The sequence below is a fragment of the Barbus barbus genome (genome assembly GCF_936440315.1).
Source record: "Barbus barbus genome assembly, chromosome: 25".
In the NCBI taxonomy this organism is placed as follows: domain Eukaryota; kingdom Metazoa; phylum Chordata; class Actinopteri; order Cypriniformes; family Cyprinidae; genus Barbus; species Barbus barbus.
Genome location: NC_136753.1, coordinates 2,042,512 through 2,059,469, shown reverse-complemented (window position 1 = coordinate 2,059,469; position 16,958 = coordinate 2,042,512). Strand labels below are relative to the sequence as shown.

Genomic DNA, 16,958 nt, shown 5'->3' with positions numbered 1-16,958 from the left:
GTAAAAGGAAAGGTCACATGTGCCTAATTTCATCCAGGAAGGATGGGGGGCTGATTTAGCAGGTGCAGTATGAATATCATTACTGTAGCTCATTCCTGATTGAAGAAATAAGCCATGTTGCAACTGTCTATGAATGTAAACTGAATATGTAAACAATAGTACCCTTATAAGGACATCTTTGTAACTTATACTCAAAAAGGTGCACATTAGTACCTTAGAGTACCAATATGTACTGTAATGTACAACTATGAAACTTTTTGGGGTAAATAAGGTACAACGATGTCCTTTTAAGGGTACTGTCCCAGTGACAAGCTGTTGTATTTCTTTCTTTTTTTTTTTCTATCTTTCTTTCCTTCTATTTTATAATCATAGGCTATATAATAATATAATCATAAAGCATATTAAGCAAAAAGGTATGATTAAAAATAAAACCTGTCAATTAGACAAGGGTTAACTGAAAAAAACAACAACAAAAAAACAGGTATAACACTAGACATCCCGTCCCCCCCACTTTTGAAATGATGGCTACGCCCCTGGGCAAACATCAGTAAATATTAAGAACTATGAAATCTTGCAATAAATCCAATGGCTAGACAGCCAGAGAGGAACTACTTCACAGGTCAGTCCTAAAGCATTTCTGTTGTGGTTTTTACAGAATGTTTTGCAAACGAGTTATTCTGTTTTGCAATGCGTAGCCCAACTTTACTAGCATCCCTTTTCCATAAATGACTTTCATTTTTATCTACACTCTGAAAAATGGTGCTAAATAGCACTAAAGGTCATTCATTGGCTCATACTCACAGGGGAACCACTTTAAGTGCCATACGGCACCTACCTTTCTAGGTGCTATACAGGACATTTGTCAAATGGTGCTATGTAGAACCATAAGAGGAACCTCATTCTCCTCCTTAGATTTTAGATATGTTACTCCACTCTCATATGTTTGCAAAGAATGGGAATGTACTATAATGGCAAAAGCTATTTTGAAACACTTTTATGCTTTTCTGAGGTCAAAAAGTCTTGCGTGGGGGCCCTGGAATATTTTCTTATGGGGGGCCTTGGGGGAAAAAAGGTTGAGAACCACGTTATCTTCAGGATTAAAGTAATTTTTTTATCCTTTCCTCAACTAAACTAAGAGAGTTAGAGAACCTTTAAAGAACTATACAGGGGCTTTATGGGTTCTTTGTATGGCAGTGGTGCGATATAGCACCTGAAGAACCTGTTGGTGTGTAAATATAAATAATATTTCCACATTAATTCAAAGTTTACGGAATAAGTTTGATTCTTTTTATAAAGCAATTCATTTCAAATAATTCCACTGAGAAATAAATTATTTCTTGCAGACCAGTGACTTTATAACAACTCTTCAGTTGTTTATTTTATCAAAGCAATTTTATTAAAAGATTACACCACTGTTTGTGTTTTATCACCTGTGCAATAAGGCTAAGAAGAAACAGAAATACAAGTAAAAAACAAACAAAAGATTTTGTAGGTTTTTGACATTTAAAAGTTAGTTCCATGAACTAATGTTACACACTCACACTGAAATAAATAAATAAAATAAACTTTATCTTAGAGTTTCACAGGACTGATAGGTATAAAAGGTAAAAAAGGATGGGCCTGATAACATAAAAGCATGACGTTATTACAGTATAAACATACATGTTGGGCTAAACTTCAGTTGACTTTCCTATGATGCTCGTCCCTTGAACCTGTAAAGAACAAAGAGAGTAAATTCAAATAAAAATATGCAGAATATTCCAAATCTCAACACAACTGAAAAATAGCTATAAAATAGCTTGAATGTGTCAAAAATGGTAATGCACAATGTTGAAATTTCATAAATAATATCAAAACAGATAAATCTGCATGCCGTACTGTAGTGCACGAATGGTCCCTGGTTTGGCCTGGTGGGTTAGTGGGTTTCACGCTGCATTCGTGGTTAAGGGCACACGCTTTTTTCACACCAATGACAGGCGCCTCAGATTGGGTGTGTTCACAGTCTCCACCAATCACAGACGAGCAGCTGTGACCAGAACTGCTGAAGCAACTAACACTTTCTCCTGAGGACACCGAACTCTCCACTGAAACACAACACATTAAAACATCATATTAGCAACATATATTTCATCTCAATATGTGCATTTGGGTGTTGAATCTTTTTTATCTGACATAACATTAAAATATGTATCATTCCAAAAACATGGGCTGTAAAAATGGTAGTCAACGAGAAATGCTGCTTACTAATTATTTAATTCCATAACCTGATGCATTCTGGGATGAAACAGGATAAAGAAGGACAAATGCAGGGCGGGACTCAAATTTATGTAATTACCAAATATGACTTCAATTTGTATTTAAATATATATAACTATCATTAAATTTCCTTCAAAGCAAAGTTTGAAAAAAAAAATTCACTGCTTTTACACTGATTTATTACAAAATATGGTAATTTTAATTTCATAATCTGACATATTTCCAAGTGAAAAACTTATTGTTTTCCAGTAAAAAATATCTAAATAACTTTTCTTTTTATCTTTCTTTCTTTTTTTTTTCATTTTCTCTTTCTCTCTTTCTTGCAGTGCATGTGGGACAGGCTAAATAATAAGATGGTTCTAAAAAAGCTTATTAGATTTAGATGAAAGTTTTTTTGTTGTTGTTTTTTTGGGAAAAACTGAAAATTTGTCAGTTGAAAAACTGATGAAACATTCAAAATAAGACAAGAAATGTGTATTAAGAAATAAGGTCAATTTTAAATTGCGCATCTATTGATCACACATTTCAAATTAGACATTGCATGTGTTATTTTGTGTAGACAACATTGTGAAGAAGGACATACCCAGTGTACTCTGGTTTCCGCTCTCCTGGTCTAAATCATCTTCCTCCAGGATCCCTGAGGTCCCGTGGACGTACCGGACAACATCTCCTCCGCTAGGACCGATCAGATGACCCACAGGAGACGTGGATCCCCACCCAGAGGAGGACGAATGGTTTCCAGAGGATGAAGTAAAGCTGGCCGAGCCGACAGAATTCAACCGGAGGACAGGAATCCCACCTACGATATCCTACAGAGTTAAATAAGATCGATCTCTCAGGCTACCCAACGTTTAACTATGACAGGTGCTTCACCTCGTCCTGTGGGAGAGCAGTTGATAGCTCGGTCATTGATGGCCATCTCACTGGGCTGGATATCCATGAAGGGTTTATGACCGATTCCCATGAACACCCTCTCCTGCATACGGATCTCTGAGTGAAGATCAGCAAACAAACAAGCTGGGGTTATTAATAATATATGGTCCTTGAAAACAATCAAGAAGGTGGCTAGCTGCACACTGAATCCAATACAGACTAAAAAAGTAAAACTTTTTTTTTATTTTATAAATTGCATTGTGCAAAAAGTGCAGAGTGCATGCGAGTTCAAATTTAATGGACACGATCAATGCTTAATGCGCACATCTACAAAAGTGCAACCAATTCTAAGGAAAAGTACAGCTGTTAAACATCTATGGGACGCATCAAATGGGAGCACTATTATTGGGAAATTCGTGTGGAGGCCGTGAGCAGTGAGAGTTATGAATAAATGCATGCAGCTGTGTATGGGAGGTGAGCTTCTGTCGTTCATCTTTCACTCATCACATTCCTCAACATACAAGATCACATTTCAGCAGTTCTTTAGGCTTCATTAACTTCAGCACATTCCGATTTCTGGCTCTCAGTGAGGTTCAAGGTTTTAATTTTATAATCAAGCAAACAACTAAAGATACAGAGTGGATTGCAGCAATAATTGCATTAAATCACAGCTTAACAGTAAACCTACAGTAGATTAACTTCAAACCTTTTTTACAATTTAAATCTCAGTTAGGGATTTAATTTTAACTTGCACCTGAAGAGGACTGAATTCCCCAAAATCCAGCAATTTTTCAGTGGATTCCCAGAGAAATCAAATGTAATCACAGGTTAATTTTTTAATCACTGATTTGCTTTCAAAATGCTTGTTTTTAACATATTTTGAAGAACTGAATAGTGGCTGGTCCCCACTGCCTTCCATAATATATGAAAAAAATAAAATAAAATACTATGGAAGTCAATGGGAACCAGAAACTGTTTGGTTACCAACATTCTTCAAAATATATTCTTTTGTGTTCAACAGAAGACAGAAATTTGGTAACACATATTAACTAAGAGTTTTCCCTCAATAAACTCCTAATTACTGCTTATTGATAGTAAGAAAGGTAGTTGTTGAAGTTGTTAAAAATAATAAAAATAGTAGTTAAGTAGGTATAGGGTAGAGTTAAGGGATCTAGAATATGGTCATGCAGAATAAGGCATTAACATATGCTTTATAAGTAGCCTACTAATAAACAGAAAATATGCTATTAATATGCATGCTAATAAGCAAGTAGTTAATAGTGACTAGTGTTTCCATAATCTAAAGTGTTACCAGAAATTTGGAAGAACTTGGCACATATAATCATATTTTGGCACCATAATCACAATTCATGTTTATCGAGACAAAGGCGAAAAGAATATTACTGTGTGTTCACCTCTGTTGTGGACGGCTTGTTCCCACAGGATCCTCTCCAGGTCTCTGGTCCAGTTCTCCTTCACTTCTCGACTCTCTGACTGAAGGACGTATGTGTCCTGAGACTTCCTCCTTCGAAACCAGATCTCAAAACACAGCCCGCTGTCACCAGAATTATGGGTCATACCGATGTCTGAAGTCTGCGAGAGCACAGAAAGCAAACGTGAATGAGAACGTCGTCTATATTTTGAGCTGTTCACTGATGCGTCATGCAGTGGTTTACCTTGAAGGATTGTTTGTAGATGTACGTGTCATTCCCAACGTCGGTTCTGCGCGTCTTGCTGAAGAGTATGAGATCTTGGAAGAGAAATATGTGACGGTAGCATTTCTTCTTCCTGAAGGTCAGCAGGAACTCGTCCTGACGGATCAGCTGGCCCTGTTCCTTCAGATTCACCTGCACACACACGGGAACAAAACAACATATTATCAATCTCACACAGCTGATTTTCACCTCTTAACTGGGCCTACATTTATTTGCCAGATACTTTTATACTAATCAATTCAAATTATTTTTCAATGTCTTTTGAGAATAATCAGAATGTCATCAAGTTTGTATCGAGAGACTTGAATTCAAAACCTTTTATATCTACACTACTGGTCAAAAGATTGGAATAATTACGATTGTTTTTATAGATGCCTCTTCTGCTCACCAAGGCTGCATTTATTTGATAAAAAATACAGTACATTTTTGTAAATATTGTGAAATATTATTACAATTTCAAATAAGTGTTTTCTCTGTGAATATATGGTAAAAAGCTGTTTTTCCAGCATCATTACTCCAGTCTTCAGTGTCACATGATCTTCAGAAATCATAATAATATACTGATTTACTGCTCAACAAACATTTCTGATTATTATCAATGTTGATAACAGCTGACTAATATTTTTATAGAAACTGTAACACTACAATTTATAAGTTTGTAAGTAAGATCAAATATTATACTTTATTAATCAAGGACAAATTAATGGCAGTAAAGACATTTTTAATGTTACAAAAGATTTGTATTTCAAACAAATGCTGTTCTCTTGAACTTTCTATTTATCAAACAATCTTGAAAAATAAAATGTATATAAGCTTCTACAAAAATATTGGGCCGCACAACTGTTTTCAACTTATAATAATCAGAAATAATAATCAGTTTCTTAAGCAGCAAATCAGCATATTAATATGAATCCTGAAGGATCATGTGACACTGAAGACTGGAGTAATGATGCTGAAAATTCAGCTTTGATCACAGAAATAAATTATATTTTAACATATATTCACATAAAATGAACAAATGAATATTTTACAACACGACTGTTTTTACTGTATTTTTTATTATTTTTTTTGTTCAAATAAATGCAGCCTTGTTGAGCAGAAGAAACTTCATTGAAGAACATTCAAAAATAAAAACTATTCCAAACTTTTGACTGATAGAGAGTAACATTACTTTAAACACATCCATCATTGGCGCACATGTTGGGTTTTTCGGGAGGAGATTGATGTGCAGACAGACCGTGGGACGGGGAGGGAAGTGAAGCGTAGGAAGCTGCTCGGAAAAGTTACCTGAGAGTGATCCTGAAGAACCGCAGTGAATGTGTCATAGATAAGATGAAGAGCATGTCTAAACCTTTAAGGTTTCAGAGTTTCCCGTTACATAAGTGTACAGTAACTCGACTGTCTCAGCACACACTGAGCTGATGTGCAGGAGGAGGGAGTGTACAGTTAGTTTACTGTTCTTTTTAAAGCTTGCCGTCTGAAAATAAATGCATGAAATATGAAGGTATTTATCTTTCTAATTACAGATGGTGTGTGATGTGGGCAAAACTCACCTACATCTCACACCTGACCATCCTGTTCTATAAAATTATCTCTATTTCAGTCTGCATTCAGTTTGCAGACAAAAATGTGTTGCCTTATCATGCAAAACAACATATCATAGGTGTATAAGTAAGCATGTAAACAGTACAAACTTAAGTAAACACTTCATATTCTGAACACATTACGGTGATGATTATCTGTGCAAGATGATGGGTGGTTTTAGTGGATTTTAGTGTTACTATGAAGTTGCTAGGGTGTTTTAGTGGCTAAAAGACCAATCCTTAAATCTGTGATATTCTGTTTTCTGTAGATATCAGGTCCCTCCTTCAAGTTTAATACATCATCTCAAATCACTTACCCTCAGGATGTGCAATGATGACGCTTGCCATGACATGCTTTTCTAAATTACAGGGTTGAAGAAGAAATTTGCATAGTTCTGTAAAGTGAAATGGATTTGGGTTTTTCTGAGATGTTGTAATGTCGTCTCTCTCACGCCAGTGTCATTTTGATATTATGTGTATAGTATTATAGTATTTATTGATATTGTAATTAATATTATTTTACATTTTATGTATATATATATATATATATATATATTAAGATTTCATTTTAATTTCAAAGTAATCTCTATTCAACTATAATTTATAAAGCTGAATTTATTTTATTAATAAATTAGTTAATGACTTAGTATTTGAAAGTATTTTTAAAGTAGTTTAACATTTTAAATAAATAAGTAAATTAAATAAAAAGAAAATAAAAAATTTGTAATTTTAGTACTTCAACTTATTTATTTCAGGTGATTGCCAAGGCAATATTTATATATATATATATATATATATATAATGTTTTAAATATTATTCAAGTTAAAAAAAAATTATACAATATTTGCATTTTACTTTATTTTACTTTAATTTTAATGACCAAAAATGATATAGTTTATTGATTATATTACTAGAATTATTACACTCATTTAGAGAATCAGAAGTATTACTCTCAAAAAACTATAAACTGATTCTTCAGGTACTGAAGGTACAGAATAAACTCATGAATAATAGTCCAAAGTAGAAATTTTAAGTATCATCTTGTTTGTTTCTTAATTGCATGAGTGAATTAAATGAGTCATTTAAAATATTGCAATTAGTTGGCAACATTTCTGTTTTTGTTTTTTAAATCTAACATTTATATTTTACTTTATTTCAGCGTTATTTTAATGACTGAAAACTGTTATTATTTTGGTTAACGCTAACACTCACATCACAGTCCTGAATGTCGTCCATGGCGAGCAGGTTGTTGCCGTGGCGGAGCTGGAACTGGATGATGTTCAGCGCGGTCTGTATCTCGAGCCGCTCGTGTCCCGCGTGCGCTCCGGTCTCACACTCACGCAGCATGTCCTGCAGCAGCAGGCCGTATTTACTGATGCGCTGCACCGGCTTCAGCAGATATGAAGACAGATCCATCTGATCACCCAGCAGCTGCTGCTTCTGCTGCAATACACATAACAGAACTGCAATTGTCAAACAAGCACAGCATCAGAGGTATCACACTCAGTACACTCTCAACTGATTCATTTGATGCTGACTGCAAAGAATAAACTCATCAATAATTGTCTAAAGAAGACATTTTAGGTATCATGCTGTTATGACTTTTTTGCAAGGTCAACACTGAATATTTGTTATACGTGTCTCGTCTGGAAAAATGCCCATTGTTTATGACAGAGTCGGTGTTGGAATATGCAAATCATCATGCCACTCATTTGAAGTAGAATCAAACTTCTGCCGAATGAAAGCTTTATCCCGAGGGCATGGATTTCCAAGAGAATGATCTCAACATTTCCCTACGCGGCCGAGATCAGGCCTGTTCCAGTGTGTGTTTGCCCAGTACTTTACTTTTTATCAGATGTGTGAAATATTATAAGCATTACCAGATAAACTATTTCATAATCTTCTTTTCTGATCTCTTCTGAGGGGAATTTGTTCCCTATTATTTCGCAAGCTTTAACAGAAAGGAGCTGGATAGAGATAATTTATGTATGTAATACTTTAAATGTACAAATGCTTTTGTTGAGGGTCAAAGAATATTGAATTCATAGATTGATGTCATTGTATTTGTAATAAATGAGATGCTATGAATGGGATTTCATACATTTGTCATTAAAAAGTTTGATAAGTGAAAGACTCGTTATGAAGCTGAATTTTTGTCATTTTTTATGTGCTTTTGTTCTTTTTATTGATTTAAAAAATATTTCAGTTTGGCTTTAATTTATAAAGCTAAATTAATTCTAGCTTTAGTAATTTGAGTACTTTAAGGCAACATTAATATTTTTTAGTTTTTTAAGTTTATATAATATTTATTTGTACACGTTGTATGTGTTATTTTTAATTCATTATTTTACTTTTAGTTGCGTTGTTTTTATAAATCTAAATTGTGGCATGTAAAAGTGTTTATACATTCAAATTCTACTGAATACTAATGAAATTACCTTAAATGATAATATTTGAATGACTGATGGAGGAAGATCTCACCTTAAAGAACTCTCTCCCGTGATCGATGAGCAGTCTTTCAGAGCGAGGCTTGTTCTTGCTGTATAACGCGTACAGGCCAAAGTTTTCTTTCTGAATATGAGAGATACAATGTTAGAATCACTGGTGAAAATAAATGGGCTTTTCTTTGCATGTGCATTTGTTTCTTTCTATGAAGGTATTTAAAGTGTATCTCTTACTACATGAGTGTGACACAGACATGACACAATCTCAAACAAGATATATCATATATAAACATATAGCTTTTTTTATTTTTTAAGAAAATTAAGAAAAATATCCCCTCGAATTCTGTAATGCATTTCACTTCAATTTTTATTTTTTTGTAACATTCATTATTCCCTAATGCTGGATGCTATTGTTTTTAATTAAAAGCATTAGAAATATAACAAACAATTATGTGTAAATACCTTGCAATTTAAATAATACCTCTTTTTTTGTATTATAGTTATGAAAATGCACATGAAAAAAATGCATTAAAGTAATATATAGGAAATTTCAAATTCTGTTTTGCATCAGAACATTTCACTTTAGTTTTTTGTTTGTTTGTTTTTTGGTAATATGCATTATTCCCAATGGTGGATGCTGTTTTTTTATTTTTATTTAAAGCAGTACAAATATAAGAAACTCTATAATGCCATATAAGTACCTTGCGATTTAAATATATACAATAATAAATGTATCGTTTTTTGCATTATAGTTATAAATATAAATTAATAAATTATAATATAAATAATGTAAACAATGCAGTGCAAACTAATATTAATGTTCCTAAAATTATAATATCCTAAAAATGACAAATATCTAAGCTTCATTTTCTTTATGCAAAATACAATTTATGTCTTACTTATAATTGTGGGGTGAAATGTGACCTGATTTAGTTTTTTAGTTGCATGGTTCATTCATTATGTGTATTAATTTTCTAAGTTCTGAAAAGCTGCATTAATGGGATTCTATAAAATAAAAGTTCTTTGTAGCACTTTAAAAGGATCTCTGGTATCAGGCTGGAAACTGCGAGTGTGCAGATGTCCTGCTCGGAGCGCTCACATGTTTCAGGAAGCAGCGTCCGACGCAGAAGGGCTCCTTCAGACACAGCTCCAGCTCCTGAAGGAAGTGATGCTGGTGAAAGTCTCGCAGCTTCTCCAGGTTCCCAAAGATGCTTCCTCTCTGTCCCCGCAGGTCTTGAGGCACGTCGGGACGCTCCAGCTCCGGGATGTAGTTCTCCACCACGTACCCCAGCGCTCTCACATACTCTCTCTCCGTCTGAAGCAGCTCCTCCATGATGCGCTGGAGTTTACTGTCAGCAGACCAACAAAAACATAATGAATCCCTGGCTGCTGCTGTCTGACATGATCCCTGTTCTCTTCTGCAATACTGACATTATTAACAGTAACTAAAGCATAGCAGACAAACACATTCATGGTAAACATTTAAACTATCTGACACGCTTGTATAATTCAGTTTAAGACATGTTTAGGAATGCTACTGATGTTACAGTCCTGCCCTGAAATATGACTTAACGTGAAGGAATCATTACATTTACCCAGAAGCATATGTCTAATATACTAAAATATGGTTTTTAGTGAAAAATGGAACTAATGTCAAAGCAAAATCATGCACTTGTTATGCAATAAAGAGGTGGCCGAGTTTGATTTTGTCATTACGGTAATGGTATACATCTCATATATAGTTTTGTGATGGAAATAATATTTTAATAAAAACTATTTAATAAATATAGTTTTATCATAATATTTCAACTAAATTCATAACGCAAACTATATTTTGGATAATGTCATATTAAAATTGTATTTTTTTATTATAATATTACAATTATAATGCAACAATTATTTCATTTTATTAATATTAAAACTATATTAAATATAATGTGGTAATGATTATTTTATTTTGAATTTGCAATGGAAATATTTTACTGGATAATATAATAGGAAAGCTTTTTTATTAAATATTGTTTTATTATACTATTGAATTTTATCAATATTAAAACGACTAAATAATCATCTGGTAATGATGGTTTAATTTTGAATGAAATCTATCTTTTTGTATAATGTTTAATTAAAAATATTTAATTAAATATTGTTTTATCATAATATTAAAACTATTTTATTTGAACAAATTTTAAACTATATTAAATAATCATGTTGTAATGATTATTTTATTTTCAATTTCCAACTGAAAATAAATTTTGGATAATAATTAAAAAATATATATATTAAATAATGTTTTATAATAATAATAATATTGCTTTATTTTAATAATATCAATACTATATAAAATAATTATTTGATATTATTGCTATATTTTGAAATGGAAACTACATTTTGGATAAAAATTAAAGGTGCTTCATCTGATTTTCTGAGATGTGTACCAACCAAAAGATCAGATTATTAACAGATGAATGTGTCTGGCTCTGTATCTTCACATTACGATTCTTCATAACTCTCATTAAAGCAATGTTGCATGACATGTGGTTTGACTCACAGTACAGTGCTGCTGTGATCCAGCATGCGGTCAGGCCTGGAGACAGACTCGTCCTGTGTTTGGACTGGAGTATCTGAGCGTGTCGCTGGTGAAATCAAGCTCTGCTCGTCAGATTTGGTGTCACTGCTGAACTTCTCATTCACGTCGCTTTGGCTCAGTCCAGAAACGCTAGAACAGAAGCTGTCCTGGTGAGACAGTTTAGAGCTCTGGCCATCCCATGATGTTCTGCTTGAGTCACTCTCTTGACAGGAAGATGCACATATCTGGACTTTGTGCTTGACTGCAGTTTTGCAAACAGAAACATGATAGTTGGTAAATGGCAAACAAGAGCCTTCGCTTCGAGAGTGGACCAGGGCTGTATAATGTGGCGAGTGGTTAACCTCAGTGACCCGGCCTGACTTTCTCAGATCACTGTCGCTGTGAGAGTATATGCGAAGACATTTCCTTAATTGTATCGTCAGGTCATTGTGTGATGTGGAAGCTTTGCTTCTGCTTTGCTGGAAATGTTGACCTCTTCCTTCCTCTTTTGACTTGAATGACTGTTGAAGATGCAGTTCCTCGTGCGTGTTTTGGGTCATTATCGGGTCAGAGTTTGAAGACGGTGATGTTTCTCTCCTCACAGGCTCACAGTGAAGGTGGAAATGCGTCATTGTCTCAATATCACCTTGTCCAACAAGACTATTTTGAGTCTCAGTACGACCGCCAGCAGGGTTTGTTTGGGGGTCGCCTTCATTTTGTCCAAGGCTAGTTGTAATTACGATCAGGGTCGGCCCTTTCAAGCAGGCCTCCGCCGCGCTGTCCTTTTGAGGTGATCCCAGAGGCATTTGATTTCTATAAGAGGCCTGCAGTATCTCAGTGAGCCGCTGTCTGATGTCTCGGCATTGAGCCCAGACCGCATTCCACATCCATATCCCATCCGGGTGCCTCTCCAGCAGCGCCGAGCTCTTGTCCTGAAAGTGTTGTGGCGAGAAGTCTTTGAAACGCTCCTCAAAAGCCTTCAGTGTGCTCAAGCAGGCACACACGGGAGAGTTTGTGCTCTGTATGTGCTCTAAATACTCCATACACTCTTTGACAAGAGATGAGGCCTGGAAAACAGAGAAGATGAAAGTCATTTCAGGCCATTAAATAGTGTTTGTGTGTGTATAACTTATACATTAAAAATAATATTATTTTATTAGTTTATGATTTTTTTATGTTTTTATCGGAAGTCTCTTCTGCTCATTATAGCTGCATTTATTCAATTAAAAATAAAGTAAAATCAGTAATATTGTGAAACATTATTACAATTTAAAATAACTGTTTTCTATTTGAATATATTATAAAATTTAATTTATTCCTGTGATCGAAGCTGAATTATCAGTAGCCATCAATTCCACTTTGCATCACAGAAATAAATTACATTGTATAATATTTTCAAACAGAAAACAATTATTTTAAGTGGAAAGAATATTTAACAAAGGCAAGGCAAGGCAAGGCAAGTTTATTTATATAGCACATTTCATACACAGTGGTAATTCAAAGTGCTTTACATAAAAGAAAGTGAAATAGACATTAAAAATCAATAAAAACATGGAAATAAAAATAATAAAAACAAGGAATTTTAAAATGATATAGAAATTGATTTAAAATGAATTTAAGGAAAATGATTATACATAAAATTCCTTGCAGTCAGTTCGGACATATAGCACAGTGCTCATATGCACAGTGCTCACTCGCAAATGCACAGTTAAACAGATGAGTTTTGAGTCTTGATTTAAATGTGGCTAATGTTTTAGCACATCTGATCTCTTCTGGAAGCTGGTTCCAACTGCAGGCCGCATAATAGCTAAACGCAGACTCCCCTTGTTTTGTGTGAACCCTTGGTATTTCTAACTGACTCGATCCTAATGATCTGAGTGGTCTGTTCGGTTTATATTCAGTGAGCATATCAGCAATATATTTAGGTCCTGGGCCATTGAGTGACTTATAAACAAGTAAAAGTACTTTAAAATCAATCCTAAATGTAACTGGAAGCCAGTGTAAGGACCTGAGGACTGGTGTGATATGCTCAGATTTTCTGGTTCTAGTCAGAATCCTGGCAGCAGTGTTCTGGATGAGCTGCAGCTGTCTAATGGTCTTCTTTGGAAGGCCGGGGAGGAGACCATTACAGTAATCCACCCTGCTGGTGATAAAGGCATGAACAAGTTTCTCCAAGTCTTGACTGGAAACAAAACATCTAATTCTTGCAATGTTTTTGAGATGATAGTATGCTGATTTAGTTACTGCTTTGACATGACTACTGAAACTAAGGTCTGTCTCCAGAATCACCCCAAGATTTCTGACTTGATTTTTAGTTGTTTGACCCCTAGAGTCAAGGTATGCATTCACCTTGAGAACTTCATCTTTGTTTCCAAATGCAATGACTTCAGTTTTCTCCTTGTTTAACTGAAGGAAGTTCTGGCACATCCAATATCAACGTCAGTCTAACTTCATGAGGTGGGCGAGTATGATTTTGTCATTATGGTAATGGAATACATCGCATATAGGCCTATAGTTTTGTGATTTTATTATTGCTCAGCACAATTAGAAATGTGTTCATTAGCTACAAATATTTTTCATATTTTTTAAGGCCTAAGGAACATAGTTTAAAATTCTCTAATATTTCCCAGGTTTTTGCAGACTGTGGGAACCCTTGTTTTTCTAAGCCTTTCAGTCATTCCCTCTTGCTGAATACCTTGTTTCACAAATAATTACATTGCAGAAGTAAAACGGCTTGCAAATGTTTCACGTTGACTTGAATAAGGCAGTTAATTGTCCGTGTTTGTTGACTAACCTCTTCACAGAAACGATAGAGATCGATGGATGTCTCCAGCTCAGATTTACGTTCCTCAGCTTTCAAGAGAAACCCGGTCATGTTGGTTTTGAAAGTGGTGGCGTTACACCGAAGAGCCTCAGTTTCAGGATAATGTGTTCCTTTGCTTTTCCTCTCCACCTCCTTTATCAACAACATACCTTTTTCTTTTTTCTCCTAGATAAAAAACATGCACACATTATGCAATACCTCAAAGATGTCTGGAATTTCAAAAATCTTCATTTCATATCATTATTTAAGACTGTACATCTCGTACCATTTTTATTATCTTAAAAACTGGAATTTTTATTACTTTTTCATTAACTCAAACTCACCAGTTCACATAAATCTATTATCCACAATCTAACTAGTTTGATAAGATTCAGGCATTCATATTATGGCCCGTTCATCTAGTTCTATATATCTGAGTAAATGTCAAGGATTTGTTACCTTTGCTTGTATAAGAACAGACTGAACGTCTTGTAGTCTCTGCTCTATTTTCAGCAGAGTTTTCTCTGTGTCATCTTTGTCTTTCTGCCATGACTGCTCCTCTGCATCGCACCATTTTTGGATCTGTGAACAACATAAACAACAATTAATTATACACAAGAATCAAAAGAGCTGTATTTATGGTATTTATGCTCCCAGAAGACAACAGCTGTGGGACACCAACATACTGCTGACTCCACCAGACTACTTCAAAGACATCTGTGCTACAATGATGATCACCACAGAAAACTGTTTTCACTCCTTAGTTTACAAAAGTGATAACACTTTAAAGCAAGGCTCCATTTGTTAACATTATCCACAGTTCACAGTTCAATAATGCAGTGATTCCGCCAAAGAAAAGTTCAATCTCCTGTTGTTTCTCACATCAAAATCAACCCACATATATATTTTTTAGAACTGTTTTGTTTGAAAATGGTGCTCGATCTGTGCATATTCCTCTCCTGATTCAGACCAGATTACTTTTTCACCGAATAAAGCAATATCCAAGCAATTATTATGAATTATGGACTTTTATTTTAGACAGAAGCAATGGTTTGGCGTTCAAATGGATTTGTTTCCTACAAACACACAGCTTTTGGCTTCTCCAGATGTTAACTGATGGACTGGAGTGGTGTGGATTATCGTGAAGTTTTTATCAGCTGTTTGGACTCTCATTCTGACGGCACCCATTCACTGCAGAGGATCCATTGCTGAGCAAATGATTTCTCAAAATCTGATGTAGAAACAAACTCATCTACATCTTGGATGGCCTGAGGGTGAGCACATTTTTAGCACATTTTCATTTTTGGGTGAAATATTCCTTTACTGTATGAAATAATGCTAACAAAAAAGTCCCTATTATAAAGTGTTACAAATAAACCACAAATTCATGGTTACTGGATGGTTTAAAAGCACAAATGTGAAGCTTGTATTTTGGTAAAGCACTAACATGAATTATTCGTTATAATTAAGCTGGTATTTTCAGACATTTCTCAAAACATTCTCTTCCAACAGCTGAGAAATTATGATCACTTTATTTAGCACGGTGATGTTATGTTTTACTGTGAAGGTTGAGACTGTCTGCCCGTCTAACGCTGGCTGATTATTCTCCACGGCACAATGTTTGTCTTGTGTTATTTTCAGCTCTGAAGCACTTTCTGTGGGATGCGCTTATTATCTGTCATGAACACGCATTCAGTGATAGGATGTAATGCATACTGTGGTGAGCGAGTCTTCTGCTTCTCTCAGCAGAAGAACATGTTCAAGATGTTGCAGTGACTGGTTGGATTTCATCACTAGCGTGTGAACAGCCTCTTCCACCTGGTTATACAGACACGTCACAGACTCCAGGGAGTCCCTGCAGGAGACAGAAAAGACACATAGAAGTGTTGTGTGCTCTCAGCACCTGCACAAAACATGCTAATGTACTGTAAATTTAACATGTTTTGTAGTTTTTAATTCATTTATTGTAAATATTGAGTACTACTACAGGCTAGTGAAAATCCACCAATTCTCTACATACTGATCATGCTTTTCCAGTTTGTGTTTCATATTATTTATGGTTGCTCCAGTGGAGCTCACTGTGTGTATAAACGCTCTTGCTGTTGGGAAAATAGGATTAACTGGAACCCAGCAGCTGTCCAAACATCATGGGCGCAGCTGAGCTCTAATCATGATCAAATGTGACTAAACTGGGCCTGCTGAGATTCAAACATACTGAGGGAAATACCTGAAGTCTTCAGACTGAGCAAATCGAGACTCTTCCTTCCTCATCCTGGCGAGAATAGACCCGCCTTCTCTTTGGAGGGTGACCAATCGTGTGTCTTCAAGCACCATCTTCATGGAACTCCTCTGTTCCTGGATGCAGGACTGGACATCCTGAACAATTGCCAAGTGATTTAGTTAGTTTGAGAGCAGCATTCCTCAGCAGGTCAATTAAATAAATGAGCTTTTATTATTTTGCATTTGTTTAAAATTAAGTTTTCAATTTGCGCAATTACTAATAATCAATCAATCAATATTATTATTATTATTAGTAGTAGTAGTAGTAGTAGTACACTGTAAAAAAATCCATAAAATAACAGAAAAAGGCCTGGCAGCTCATTACACACAACATTATCCATTAATTTTACGGACATTTCTGTTAACTCTAAAATGCAATGCAATGAAGTGTAAAATTCAAAATAGTAAAGCATCTGTAAAAAAAAAAAAAATACA

The 16,958-nt window shown here is 34.9% G+C and overlaps 1 protein-coding gene across 2 annotated transcripts in view; it reads right to left on the bottom strand.

The window, feature by feature from the left end:
- Nucleotides 1–1,339: 1,339 nt before the first annotated feature.
- Nucleotides 1,340–16,958, bottom strand: part of quob (quattro b) — a 38,180-nt gene continuing 22,561 nt past the window's right edge. For both annotated transcript variants that reach the window (XM_079377720.1, XM_079377721.1), the window contains exons 10-23: nt 16,471–16,619; nt 15,960–16,098; nt 14,703–14,825; nt 14,235–14,429; nt 11,423–12,507; nt 9,971–10,220; nt 8,909–8,998; nt 7,640–7,870; nt 4,806–4,976; nt 4,545–4,722; nt 3,130–3,246; nt 2,840–3,055; nt 1,879–2,084; nt 1,340–1,712 (exon numbers count right to left, since the gene is read on the bottom strand). In XM_079377720.1, coding sequence (XP_079233846.1) covers nt 1,671–1,712; nt 1,879–2,084; nt 2,840–3,055; nt 3,130–3,246; nt 4,545–4,722; nt 4,806–4,976; nt 7,640–7,870; nt 8,909–8,998; nt 9,971–10,220; nt 11,423–12,507; nt 14,235–14,429; nt 14,703–14,825; nt 15,960–16,098; nt 16,471–16,619 — 3,192 coding nt within the window. In that variant the 3' untranslated portion in view covers nt 1,340–1,670. The remainder of the gene's footprint in view (nt 1,713–1,878; nt 2,085–2,839; nt 3,056–3,129; nt 3,247–4,544; nt 4,723–4,805; nt 4,977–7,639; nt 7,871–8,908; nt 8,999–9,970; nt 10,221–11,422; nt 12,508–14,234; nt 14,430–14,702; nt 14,826–15,959; nt 16,099–16,470; nt 16,620–16,958) is intronic.